The sequence below is a fragment of the Ambystoma mexicanum genome, chromosome 2p (assembly GCF_040938575.1).
Source record: "Ambystoma mexicanum isolate Mex_15411 chromosome 2p, UKY_AmexF1_1, whole genome shotgun sequence".
Classification (NCBI taxonomy): Eukaryota; Metazoa; Chordata; class Amphibia; order Caudata; family Ambystomatidae; genus Ambystoma; species Ambystoma mexicanum.
This window is the reverse complement of record NC_090923.1, coordinates 927,395,964-927,410,346: the sequence shown is the minus strand read 5'-3', so window position 1 is coordinate 927,410,346 and position 14,383 is coordinate 927,395,964. Positions and strand designations below refer to the sequence as shown.

Below are 14,383 nucleotides of genomic sequence, written 5' to 3'. Positions count from 1 at the left end.
GTTGTGGCGAGCTGCAAGTTACTGGCCCATGCTTTACTTATTATCTAATAATGCTTCAATCTCCAAGATGTCGAAAGAGATTCGGTAATGTAATCGTTTATAGTAATGGATGAATGTAATTAGACCTGTTTTTATTAATTCCAAAAAAATATGTTCTCTGAAAGTGTCTGTAATAATGTAAAGTTTAATGATCTCTTTAATATTAGCAATCCCAGCGTCTGTCGGCACGCTTCCTTCTCATCAAGGCCAATCAGAGAGTCCATGGGTAAGGCTCTGTCCAATGAGGAGCTCGGTGGGCGAGTCTTCTCGGAGCCGTGACGTCAGGGTCTGAGCCCTCGCTTGCTCTCTGCCAGGCACTTGCGAGGGATGCACCACCCGCACCCGCCCCAGGCAGCAGCAGCAACAGCAGCAGCAGCAGCAGCCGCCTCCAGCTCCAGCTCCATCCGCGCACTGCCTAACGGGCTCCGCCTCCAACCGTCCCTGAAATCTGTTCTCTCACTACCCCGAGCCTTCCCCCACCCTCCCCGGCAGAATCCCGACTCGCAGACCGCCCACAGCATCCTTCTTTGTACGTCCTGAGCATCCTGCCTCCGCCAACCCTTTGTTATTCCGACACAGGCAAACGGGCCTGGGAGACCCTTTTCCGGGAAGCCTGCATTCCCTCTTTGGGCTGAGTTTGAGGGCTTTAAGGGCAGCAGGGGGGAGTTGTGGTTGATCGGAGGCAGCGTGTGCCTCCTCCCTCCCCCTCCCTGGTCCCTCTCCCCTTCACCGGTGAGTGTGTGCATGTGTGTCTGAGAAAGATGATGGCAGGAGGCTCCGTGCACCAGAACGGCATCTTCTCCACCTCCGGCGGCAGCCCCCACCAGCAGCCCCAGCAGCCCCCGCACATGGACTCCGAGCCCCCCGACTCCAGGAAGAGGCCCCTGGAGACCCCCACCGAGGCCACAAGCACCAAGAGGACCAACACGGGCGGTGAGTCAGTGATGCTTCTGGGAGACGAGGCTGTGTCCCTGTTGAGAGGGCTGTGATCCTTTCTACGGGGTACCTGTTTTTTGTTGTTTGCTGGGTTGTCGTCGTCTGGTGTGGGGGTGCGGGGCCGCTTGTTGTTTAGGGGTATCTGGGTTGCTTCTCTGCAGCGGGCATATGTCATGCTTCTTTGTGGGGGTGGCATGGCCCGCTTCTTTGCTGAGAGATAGCTCTGGTTTTCTGTGTCTCGGGTTATCCTTCGTGTGGGGGGGGCTGTTCGGGGGAGGGGGGGGTATATGTATCAGTGATGGGAATCTGCATGCGAGGGTGCTGGGCTCCTAGCTTTCTATCAAGGGACCCCTTTCCATTGTAAACACATGTACAAAGAGAGGTGTCAGATCCCCCAAGAGGAAGAAGACAAAGGAGATAGCAGCGTATTGGGGTGACTGATTGGGGTAGTCGTGTCCCCGCTTCTCGTAACCCTTGAAGCCCCGAATAAAGAAGGGAATATGTATTTGGCAAGATTTCGCTGCGTGTGTCTCAGTGTTTGCATTAGCGTGGGTGCTGACAGCGGGGCCCGGCGCAAGGCCTGCACACTGGGGCCCGGGCGGCTGACCAGGGCCCATGGGACAGGTTCCCAGCAGCGGGGCCCGTGGCTTGGAGGGGGGGGGGCGTCTTCTGTTCGACTTTAGAGTTGTCCTCTTCCGGCAACCCAGTTATGGTGTTCTTCGGGGAGGACCATCTGGAGTCAGAGGCAGCGGTGGCTCCCCCACTTCCATTCCGCTCACGCACGGAGGCACGTGCTCCCGAAGCATGAATGTTGCAGGCGCATGACTGCGAAGGCATTGAGGGGGGGGGGGGGGCTCGCTGTGTCTGTTTGCCTTTGAATGTGTCATCTTCACGCCGGTGGCGATTAGCTTGTCATTGGAGGCGAGGGGGTATTGTTCTTTAGGCCACCGCGGACGCATAGATTGAACCCCGCCACTCACCACTTTTTGGGGTACACATATGTCATTGTGGCGCAGACAGTGGAGGACCCGGGCGACAATGGCAGGCACAGGTTTCCCACACCCTCGGTATATGCATGTTGTGTTTGGTATAACGGTACGGGCTCACTGCATGGTCAACCAGTGTGCATTTGGGACATGTATTTGTAATGGCAACCGGGCATTCATTACCCAGGCGGTACCGCAGTGGGTGTCTGGTGTGTTACCAGCATCCCAGCGTCTGGTGTGTTACCAGCATCCCGGAGTGGGGGGTCCTTCTCGCTGCGTTTTCGTTGTCTGTAAGGTGTGTCTGTGGTCCGTGTACTCCCGTGCTGTCCCGCCGTCCAATGGGGCCGGGGTTTGGGCTCAAACGCAGGTGTCAGCAGCGATACTATGATGGTGGGCCAGGCTGGCTCCGGGTGATGGCGCGCGGCCTCTGCCGAGGCTCGGGCGAGAGGCTGATGGGAAGCGGCTGACGCCGGGAAGGAAGCAACTGCGACACTGGCAGCCAGGGGTGATGATAACGCAGGACTAGATGGAGGCACGTGAATGCACACACACGCACGTACGATATGTGGCGGCGCAGGGCAATAGAAAGGGGCTGTAACGAGAATTGGGGGGGGGGGGGGTTGAGAGGGTCGTTCGGTGTAGGGGAATAGGGCCGAGGGATAAAGGGATGAGAATGGACGTCGGCATTGGTATACATCATGGATGCCAGTGGGATGCGAGAGGCGGCACGGATGGCGGCACGACACAGCCTGACTCTGGGAGATGTAGTGCGATGAACCTTGAGGAGTAGTAGGCTGCATAGCTGTAGGGATGGTGTGTGGAGAGGTCCGCTCCAACGTGTTTATTGTATTTATTGGGCAAGTATAAGGCGCTAGTACAACCGGACGGTGTTTCAAAGCGCCACTGAAACAAAGCTGCAGAAATGCAGGGGCCAGGTCGGGACGGTGCAGATGGGGAGTGAAAGATACGGCCGGAAGCTCAGGGGGTGCAGTGAAGCGACTGAGGGGCGCCTAAATGAGGTGGGGGCGATGCAGAATGGAGGCTGGTAAGGTGCACAAAGGAGTGGGGGGGAGATGCAGAACGGAGGCCACTGGAAGATGTCGGAGGAGCCCGGGGCCATGCAAAATAAAGACAGGGTCAGGAGCGTGGAAGGGGCGCTCGGGCGCTGCAGGAAGGAGTCGGAGAATGTGCAGGAAGTGGGGTGCGGAGAGAGATGCAGGATGCACGGAGTGACAGCCTCGCACAATGGCCCACTAGAATAGCTCCTGGCAGCAGGAAGCGCCGCCTTGCATTGTCCGGCACATTGCCTGCCGCGGCTGGGGGCGCGCTTGCCACAAACCCGCAGCACAGGCTCCCTGTCCCTTTGTCCACCTGTCCCCTGGCTGCTGCCCTCTGGGCTATGCCAAGGTTTCCCTGTCAGGGTCCTTTCCTTCTCCCTCCTTCTTCATATGAATAGATAATGCCCACGTCGTAATGAGCCCCCTAGAAGGCGCTGGCCATTAAACGTTGTATTTCGGGGTAAGGGGTGTGGGGGCTGCTTTTTTAATGTCGCTGGGAACCTTTGTTCTGGTCGTGCGGACCCCGCTGTGTACACGAGGGCCCCTCTGCGCTATTAATATGTAAAGGCTTTTGTTTTAGAAGGAAACTTGTACGATGCGTGTCTCGGGTTGAGCAGTCGGCGCAGTGGTTCACGTGCCTTGAATGTTAACGACCCCCGCATAGGCTTTGTCATTGCTTGAGCCCCGTATGTTTATCATGTCGAAACATATGATGCGTCTGTACATACACAACATGCATTTCTGCAAAACATGTAGCCACTTGCCGACTCCCATGTGCTGAATCGTGTGTTATGCAAAACACCTGGTTGAAATAATTGCATTTAAATTCTTAATTCTAAAAGTCTCTCTGGGGAGAAGGGATGTCTGTGCACAGAAGAGGGTGTCGTGTTCAGTACCATGTGATGCAGTGCAGAAATGCCGATCTCGCCCTCTCATTTTTAAACCCTATCCAGTATCGTTCGCCTTGTGCAGTTTTTATAGTTTTGTGGCACGTGCATATAAACGTCATTACGTTTTTTTGTTTGTGTAAATTGCATCAGTGTATGAAAATAGTGTATCTGAAGAAAAAAAAAACTACCGGGCTTCTATTTCAAGACTGCCCTGCGTATAGGGGCGAGTTATTAAGTGGGGAGACGGCCAATCTATTCAATGTCGGTGTTTCCGAAAGCTGAACTGGTCTTCTTGGCAAAACTGTTCACATGCCATTGCAGGGGAATTTAGAGGGTTTCGTTTAAAGGCCGAATAGATTGTGTGTGTGTGTGTGTGCTAGCCTGCATGCATCCCCTGTCTGCGGCGCCCTCCCCCCGCCCCCCTGCCCGTCACGCCGGCCAATATGGCTGGGAAAGTACGTCTGCTAGCCGCTGGGTCCATACAGGCGCTGTAGGGACCCTGCAGAGGTGCGCAAGCCGCTCGCTCGCGGCGGATTGGGTGGAAAGGGCTGCGCTGTGCTCGAGGCGAAGGAGCGGGAGCCCTGGTGCGTGCAGCGTGTCGACGGCACTGCCGCCAGGCGTACGTGGCTCGTGGGGCAGCCGCTGGGTGTGCAGGAAGAAAAAAAAGAGAGAGAGAGAGAGAAAAAAACCCACCTCCCATTGTCTTTGGCCCCCGTCTGACGGTGGCGAGGAGGGCTCCTTCATTATGTAGGTGCGAACTGCGGGCTTTTGTGACGATGACAACAATAGTCGATTTCACACCAGCTCCGAATACGCCGCAGTCGCTCCGCGTCTTCGCAGCCGGCGTCCACTGAGAGCCAGAGGGGTCGCCATGCCGTCCAGCCAGAGCCCAGCGGGCGAGCCAGCAGGTGCGTCCCTTTTCACTAGCGCGGCGCCCCGGGGGAGTGCTGCAGTAGTGCGGCGCGAGCGCGTTTCAGGACGCTCCCTGTGGGATCAAGGGGCGGGGGTGCGGGATTCCCCACCCGTTCCCCCCATTTTCCATCTATCGTTCTGTCCCGTCGTCAGCCAGCGCAGGATGGCAGCAGATGCGTTCCGGGGGGTGTTTTGGGTGTATTTGCTGCGAAACGTAGGGGTGCATCGAGGTTGAGTTTTCGTCTGTGAGAGGGGGTGTCGCATCCAACTCTACCCCCGTGCTCCCCAGGTGGGTGATCCCACCCCACCGAGTAGCCTCTCGTGAACTAGCCTCCAGTTTTTTACGCCCTAGTGGGCTTTCATTCAGTTGGCTGCTTTATATTCCAAACCAGCCCTATTTGTGAAGCAAAATGGTTGGCAGGTCTCTTTCTGAGACAAGCCTGACTTGCTTTGCACGATTGCATCCCCCTGGTATGCCACGATTTCCCGCCTCCACCGGCGCGAGTACAGCCCCCTCTTCGGAAGAATGATCACAATTTCAGGGTGAAGGGACAAAGAGTTACCAGTTGTCAAAAAAACAGGTCACCGGTAAGTCAACCAAGGTCCCCTTCCATATGACGGCTCTGCCTAATGTTTAGCGGAAAATTGTGCTTGAACTTTTTTCATATTCATTCATTTTCTATGGTGGGTCTGTCTAGGTTGTGTGTGTGTGTGTGTGCGTTGGAGCTGCCGAAGGAGCAGATTTGTGCGGCGTGACTGAAAAGAATTGACTGGAGCCAGCTGTCTTGGTTTCTGCTTAAACCGCAGTACCTGGTGACATCATCTCACAGTCCTCCGGCGGTCCACCACCGGGGTCTGCTGCCAGCAATGCCTACCAGAGCCCATCCAATCAGAACAATTCCTAGGAGGTCCTCTCACCGGACCTTGCCCTGGACTGGATTTCTATGGTTCGAGAGCAACCAAGATTGAAATTATTCCATATAGGGGTTACTAAAAGTAGTACTGGTTTTAGGAGAGATGATGCTCCGGGAAGAGAGGAGGTAGCTTTTTCTGTGAACTCCAGCTCTGGCCCATTGCTCCCCGGTGGTACTTCAATGATCTTATGACGCATGGTTTGACCTCAGTACTGACCTACGTGACGTGCCATTTTGGAATCTGATCTGCTGTACGTCCTCATGTCATTCGGAATCATGATGTGTTGATGTGACTCAATCCTGCTGCTTTTGTGGCACTGATATCAACAAAAAGCACTGCTAATTTCAGACCTGAGCGGTGGTACCCCACCGCAGCTACTCCAGTCGCCTGAGTCCATATCCTGCTCTGATGGACCTGGCTTGCTTCACGCCCTGATTCCCAGTGGAGTCAGACAGTGTTCTGCCATTGCAACTCTTTCCTCCCGCCCGGCAACATTTCCTGCTGTTCTGGTACTACCTCCCTCGCGTCACCATCCAGACCTCCAGCACCATTATGATCTCGGCCACTCTAGCCATGTCACTGAAAACTTGAAGCCTTTTATCCAAACGATCTTTGATTTGTTTTCAGACTTTTCTCATCACTTACTGCCAGCAGTTTAACAGTGTGCAGGCCTCAAAATGTGCACTCGTCACTTGCCATTTGCAAGTGTAGTTGACTTTTGGTGAGCAGGAAGTGGTGTAATATGTTCAGGTGGAGAACTGCGGGGTGGATTATTTTTTACGCTGGGCTAGTACCTTGTAGCTTGGCATTTTTACCCCTGCCCATAGGCCGGAGAACCGGGCTGCTGGGCAGTTGTGCTCCTGATGCGCTCTTTAAAACAGTGGAGATGTTTTGAAATGTGATGTCTTGTGTGTAAATCTCTTCCCAGAGGCCAGCATTGGCTTGGTCTGCATCTCCTGCTAGGCACTGTCCCTGGTGGGAACGCTTCAGACACTCTAGGGGCCATTCTGTCGAGCTGTGAAATAGCTTGCACACAATCTGGCCCCGCCAATGTAAGGGCACCGAGCTGCAACCCAGAAGAAAAGAAGAGGTCCAATACACCAGAAATGACTGTATTGTTGGACCAACGTGGCACGGATAGTTTGTCTAATGCTTAATCAAGATAGCCCTAAAATCATGGTGTCTAGCCTTACAAAACGGATATTATCTTTAGAGCTGTGTACAGAGGGGGATGTTTTTTAATCTGCACTCTGAGACTGAGTGGCTGGCTTCTAGTGGCTTCACTCTCCCCACCCTGCAGAAGCACATTTGAGTGGCCATGCTTCACACAGCCCTTGCCTGCCTAAGAACCCCTCTGTTTCAGCAGGCAGGGAGGCATTCGTTCCCTCGCCCTCTCTACGGATTCGACATGGTTTGTTTTAGACTGATGTTCTCAACGCGTCTTCCCAGTGTAAACCACATCCTGCATGGTAAAGGGTCAGCGTTGCTATTGTCTTTCAGGTACACCGGGAAAGACATTCTACCTAAGACCGGCCTGACAGAGATGCTACTTCACTTAGGGGGATAGTCACTCAAGCTGGGAGATCCAGCAGGGCTGCCACCTGAATTGGTTAATCATTGGAAATGGCCCCTCTGCTCATTCCTGGGTTTGTGTGTTGCGGCAGGGGTTAGTGTTGTTGCATCTGGCTGAACTGATTTTCCTGACAGTAGCCTGGGTATGGCCACATTGGGTCATCATTTCACTACTACGTTCACTGGGCCTCATTACACGGAAGGCTGTAAGGGTTAACGGTCACCGGTAATGGTACCGGTGACCGTTTACCCTTACCGCCTTACTACGAGGTCCCTTTGCGGATTGGAGACTTTAACGCCTACTTTTTATCAGGCGTTAAAAACCAACTCGCAAAGGGACCAGGGTGCTAATTACGGTACCGCAATTTGCGGTGCCGTAATTAGCACCTTCCCCATTCCCATTATGCCCTATGGGAATGGGGAAGGGCAATGGGGGAAGGGGGAATTACCGCCCCGCCAACCTTGGAATAGGGCGGTAATTCCCCTTTCCTCCAAGGCGGTGCCGGTATTTTACCGGCATGGAGCAAGGTGCTAATAGCATCTTGGTCCACCGCCTACCATGTAATGAGGCCCACTGTCTTTTGTTTCACTTTTCATAAAAGTGTAGGAGAAATTTTGTTGGTGCGATCCTCACCTCTGACATAGATGCCGATGCTTGTGCAAAAACTGGTTTGCCCCATATCTAAAAAACAAACAAAAAAAAAAAGACGTGTAAGGGCTGCTGTTTCACTGTCCACAGGCATGTAGCATCTCTCTAAACCCAACGTAACAAAATCCGAAACATGCACTCACCCGGCTACAGTGGAGGCTAGGCAGACCAGAGCTGTCTTGCTGGAACAAGCCCATGCAAGATTCATGGAGACGCATAACACCTGCGTTACGAGCCCATGGGATTTCCTCAGCCAATGGCGGACTGCCTTCACCTGTTTCAATATCCATTCATCTATGTGCGTTTGCGAGCGGCCTGGCTCGTAATCTCATGCCCTACAAGATGTTTGTGGTCCATTCATAGAGAGAATGTCATCTTGGGTGAGTTTTGACTCGCTCATTTGCTTAATTGATTTGTTGATTCAGCCGTTCACATGTCAATCTTTAGTAGGGCCATACACATAGCAGAATACACAATAGTGGTGTCATTCACTTAATGAAGTGCGCTAATACTGCGGGAGAGCATTATAATGGTCCGCCTCCTTGACACTGGTCTAGTTTAGCTGCAACCCCATCCTAACATCTGAGGCACTGTCCTGGATGACGTCCAGACTCACAGGATCATGCTAATGGTGACCATTTTCAACCAGCCATTTGGTACTGATTTAGTTGACTACAGGAGTATGAAAGGGCGAATTAGCTCAGCCAGGGCGTATGCCTGTGAGGTGCTGATTACTTGGTGAGAATTCCACCCATTGGGCGCTGCTAGATGTTCTAGTTGAGCAGAGTGATCTGGAATGAACATGCCTGTATTGCTTAGATGAGATGTCCTGGAGGGTTCCTAAAATGTGGCTTATACCAGAAGGCAAGTGGTGTGCTTGAACAGATTCACCGAGACACAAAGACTGATTGCTTCTCTGCTCATGGAGTCAAGCATACCTGCGTTTACCTCCATGTCAGATGAATTGGAATCGATAACTTGGCCATATTGATCCCTTGCGCTGTCTCCAGGCTGAGGTATGCGTGCAAATGAAAAGGGGATGGGGAATAACCTTCAGGCTGTCAATTACTCCTTTCTCACCAACTTGGTTTCCCTTCCTCATCTTCACTGACCTCCCACCATGTTGTGTTATCTTCAAACTGCTTTTTTAAATTTTTTTCCTTATATGATGACAGGGATAGGCTGCAAAACATGGGGCCTCTGTTCACTTTGCATCTTCAAATGCTTTTGGCACTGGGCTATCGTTTCATAGCTTTAGCCTCTCGTTCAAGAAAGTTGAAATGTTCCTGTATTGTCAGTGCATATCATATATGACGACATTCTCTATTGAGATTCATCTTGCAACATTTAAACTAGGGGTCTGGCATCTGCTGCACTCCAGATCTTTTGGACTGCAACTCCCCTGATCTTTAACCATTGACTTCGCTGGCTGGGGCTATCGGGAGTTGTAGTCCAAAATATCTTACTGATTGCAGTAAATGGCAAATCAAAGTTTCACTGTACATGCCTGGCCTTTGTGTGGCAGCATTGCACCAAATACGAAGTGCACATATGGTGACATGCCTATTTTTTATTGAAAGGAACAGAAATGATTTTGTCACTAGTCACCCTGGGGTGAGTGCATTTCTCTTAGATCAAGTATGTACCCTACGGAAGGTCTAGTGGGAGTTTTAGAAACAAAGCCACACAAATTAAAGAATGACTACTAGATGAGTGCAACACCGTCATGCACGTCCCCACGGTTCAAGATGCACTTATTTGAATGGAGAATAGGATCTGGATGGAAAAACGAAATATTTTTGGCATGTCCTTGGAAAAAGAGAATACACAAGGTAAACATTTTTATAGGATTTCCACTTCACCGTCCACACTTTTTAGCAACACCACTCTTTTGATGCAAATCCTACACATTGTATACCTGTGAAATCTCTCAGACATTAGACCACTCCTGGATTAATAACATATCCCCATTGCAGGATTCCTTCCAGCTAGGGTGTAGATCAGATCACAAAGAAATCCAAACTAATTTAGTACAAAATGAAGTATTTGGATGTGAGTTAAATCGATAACTGGCTTTTCCCCCAAAAATACAATTCCGAATTGCTATTCCATTGGCCCGGAGATTTCTTTTGCCAACTGGAGATATGTTGCATATACATTGTTTGATCAGGTATGGTGATGTTTCATCATGTCGGTCCTTGCGGTTATGGGCTAGGGTATGCAGCTGTCCTTGGATGGGAGGGACTGCCATGGACCCTAGTAAGTGGGCAGACTGAGGAGCCTGATCATGGAAAGTCACACAAAGGACTATTCATGCCTCTGGATTAGGCAGGTGTCATTCCAGCACTGCAAGAAGACGGTCGCTCCTCCCAGAGAAGCAGAGTGAGAAGCCACGAGCTACTGCAGATCTATTCAGCAATGTCCAATCAAGAGTTGATCCCATATATAGTGGGTACTCATCCAACCAATGGCCATGGGCCATCTCATTCATACAGGGGGTTTTCCCCGGGTGTAGTCTACCACTAACACGAACTGTCAATTGGCATTCATCCTCACCGGAGTTGTAATCTGAAGAGGCATATTAAGAGGTGTGACATTCCTCGCGGCTTGGCTGGTGGCATTTTCCATATTCCCACTTGCAGAGCATTGGGGTAATGATGAGACATTACATTCTGCTTAGTCCTAGTTGGTGACCATTCTGTCTAACCACTTTCTTCCCCACTTAATGATCTCTGTTGCTTGGAATGTGTGGGGTTTACCCCCGAATTTCATTCCATTGGTATAATACATTCAGGTCGCAGTCACACTTTTTTTTCACAAGGGGAAACCCAAGTCCAAACTGACATGCCGTAAGGCTTTCAGTTTAGAGGCCATGACCGACAAATGTTATGTCCTTGTTCCCGAAACAAATACATTATCGAGCATAAACATCTGCACTGCAGGGGTTTGACATGAGTGATTACCATCTCAAAAAAGGAAAATGTGTACACCTCTGAAAGGCAGCACCAAAATGGACATGCAAAGACAGGTCTTAGATTAAGGCAAATCCCTGACATAAATATTGCAGATCCCATGCAACAATTCAAGCCGTTCATCAGAACAACAGCAGCAACATATTCCAGAAGAACATAGCTGAGGATTAACTGGCTTTCGACATTCTAGGTCAGGGGTGTGCAACCTTTGGTCCCCTGATGTTTTTGACTACAATTCCCATCTGCCAAAGCCAGTGTAGCCAATGGAGAAGGATCATGGTGGTCGTAGTCAAAAACATCTGGCGATCCAAAGATTGCAGACACATATTCTAGATGCATCCAGCGGCTGTAGTGTATAATTCCTTTTATTTCAGAGTCTCATATAGTCTAGCTCAATACTATTATCTGTGTATTAGCTGAAGTTCACAGGTTCAATATTTCGTTCATCAGTAATTGATTACACGAGTGGCCATGACAATTGAATTGGGTAGTGATGACAGCTTCTTTATACAGTCCTAGGCCTTATCACGATCACTGGTTGTACATGCCTTACATTATTCAACACATTGATATGTACAATGCTAGTGGAAGAGCTATGCTCTATGATTTCTCCTGCTGGTAGCCATACAAGGCTAAACTACAGTCATCCAGAGCATGGAGGATAGCTTATGGGCAACATGTTTGTCTTAGAAGCAGACACAGGTTCGAATCCCGCCTCGGATATTATGTGCATAATAAAATATGACTGAATGTATTGGTGGAAAGGCAGATATATGAGGCACATGCACTTTAGGTGATATACTCTTTGGAACGTGCTCAGGAAAGTTTCATCACATCAGTGTATATAGGCCAACTTCATTGTACATTGACTTTACTTGCGTCATTAAGAATGGTTTTCAGTCTTAGCCCCCACAATGCCGCTCATGCAGAGGGACGAGAAGGACTTCAGTATAACCCAACGTGAACCCACGAAGCCATATATCCACTCTTGAAACACTTGATTCTTTTGAATGTTTGGAGAATATACGTTTCCCTAGGAGAAGATGAGTTATACATTCCCTCTATTTATTTCTTAGGTATTTAAAATTTGGCTATACAGAATGTGTTTCAAGGCGCAACAAGAATGGGGGAGGGGGTGGATAGGGGGTGACAAAAAAAAACGGCCCGACTAGGCCATGTGACATTCAGATCATGCAAATGCAGTAACACGAAGTCTGGGGGAGTAGGAGGGGAGTGGCAGTCAGGGTGGATGGTCCTATGGGTTAAGCGAGTGCCAGGGGAGGCCAGGTGGACAGAGCCAGCGGAATTGCATAGAGTGCAGGGGAAAGAAGGTCCACATGCTAAGTACGAGGTACAGGGATGGAAGGGCTCAAGGGGTGCAGGCCCAGCCAGGCTAGTGCAGGGGGTCCGGAAGGGCAAGTTTAGATTTGGGGGGGTCAAGGGAGACCAAGTGCAGAGGTAGACTGGATGAAGAGGGCCTGGTACCCTGTAAGAATCTGAAGGAACCAGGAAGCCAGTCAAGAGTCAGAGGGGGACATTAGCAGGGGAGGGAGAGAGGGACGGAGGAAGAGAAAAGGAGGGTCTTGAGAAGCTTCCAGAACTTAAGGAGATCTGGCTCAAGTCTGAGAAGGGCAGAGAGGCCATTCCAGAGGGGTAAGCCACTGCGGGGTCGAAATATCAAGCCCCTACTCTCAGCTTGGAAAAGCGTCTGATCTGCAGAGAGTTGGAGCTAGAAGACGGACAGGTTCTAGCATGGAGGTATTTAGGGAGAGAGAGTTGGAGGTGGTGGGGTCCCAGGCCGCAGAAAGCCTTGTGGATGATGCAGTGGGTCTTGAACTTGATCCTCACAGCAACCGGGAGCCAGTGGAGGAGTTAGGCAGATTGAGAAAGAGGCTGTTGCAATAGTCCAGCCTGGAGAGGACCAGAGCTCTAGGGACATTGAGTTTCTGGGGGAAGATGAGGAAAGGGAGAATGCCCCTGAGGAGGTGCAGCTGAAAGTGGTCCTTCTTGGCAAGGTCCATGATGTGAGGAGAGAAGGAGAGGGAGGAGTTGAAGATGATACCAAGGTTTTTTGCCTCATAGGAAGGGGATGGGAGAGGGCCCATGGAGGGCGGCCAAAGTGTACCATGGCAGGAGGGAGCTGGGGTCCCATTGAGAAGGATCTGTGTCTTACTGACATTAAGGCAGTGATCGCTAGCAGAGCACCATGCCTGAATAACAGACACAGAGTCAGGAATGAGAGAGGAAGAGGAGGGGTTAGAGGAGTGAAGCTTGCAGGAGAGCTGTGTGTCATCTGCATAACACCGGAAGTTAAGAGAGAAGGCAGCGATCAAATGGGCTAGAGCGGCAAGGTAGATGTTGAGCCAAGGCGAGAGGATAGAGTCCTGAGGGACACCACAAGAGGAGAGTGTGATGGAGGAGAGAAAAAGCCCCAGGTGAACCTGGGAAGGGCGGTCAGAGAGGAAGGAGGACAGTCCAGAGCCAGGTCCGTGATGCCTAGGGTATCATGGAGCCGATTGATAAGGGTGGCATGATTGATCATATCAAAAGCAGAGGAAAGGCCAAGAAGGATGAGAACAGAAGGAGAGTTGGAATCAAGATTAGAGAGCAAGTCTTCACGGGTGTTCACAAGTGCAGTTTCCGTGCCTCTGGCAGTTCTGAATCCAGACTCGTGGTCATGGAGACAACCAACAGATTCAGTGTGGTGGATAAGCTGGGAGATGGCGAGCTTCTCCATGAGTTTGCCCTGGAAGGGGATAATGGAGCTAGAGCCGCAGTAAGCCGGACAGGAAGGTTCAGCAGAAGGCTTTTTTTGAGGAGAGGGTGCACAAGGGAGTTCTTGAGGAGTAATGGGAAGGATCCAGCAGCAAACGAGTGATTGCAGAAATCAGCCAAGGCTGGAGCAAGGGAGACAATGTTGTCCTTGATAGTTCTAGAGGAGCAGCGGAGCACCTGTTTTGATGGGACTTTCATAGAGCCGACCTGTCTAGAAACCCCTATTGATATACGATTTTGTAGAATGGGATATTGCTTTGCTTCACACCTCTATCCACCAAAGACACTGGTCCTGAAATTCGAGCATTATTTTTATTGTCATGTCTTAGGGTGTATGTTCGATATCTAAAGGCAACCGGTTGTTATCATTATATGAAGAACTTTCGTTGATGGTAAATGCAGAAATACTTAAAGCAAATGATACATTTTTAAGTTGCAGAAATGGCACTCATATAGGTTGAAAATTGTGAAGAATGGAATGGGACACAGGCAACTAATTGGGAGGAGGGGAAAGAAGGTATTGCCAAGCTGTGTACATCAAGCAAGGAATCAAACAGGATACATGTGCAAACTTTATTTTTCTGGTTCACAATAACAAGTCATGTAATTAACAATACCTAACATAGAAAGGGTGGTTTGGATGCCCATCCTATTGTGACACTCAGAAGTCAGCCCTTTA

The 14,383-nt window shown here is 50.5% G+C and overlaps 1 protein-coding gene across 3 annotated transcripts in view; it reads left to right on the top strand.

The window, feature by feature from the left end:
* The first annotated feature begins 353 nt into the window (after window positions 1–353).
* The window catches only part of LOC138566921 (RNA-binding protein Nova-2-like), a 200,531-nt gene continuing 186,501 nt past the window's right edge, over window positions 354–14,383 (top strand). The window contains exon 1 of one of the 3 annotated variants that reach the window (XM_069644657.1): window positions 354–972. In XM_069644657.1, coding sequence (XP_069500758.1) covers window positions 801–972 — 172 coding nt within the window. In that variant the 5' untranslated portion in view covers window positions 354–800. Of the gene's footprint in view, window positions 973–1,998; window positions 2,027–4,392; window positions 4,818–14,383 lie in introns of those variants that run through there. The other 2 variants (XM_069644658.1, XM_069644659.1) reach the window with 2 other exon arrangements.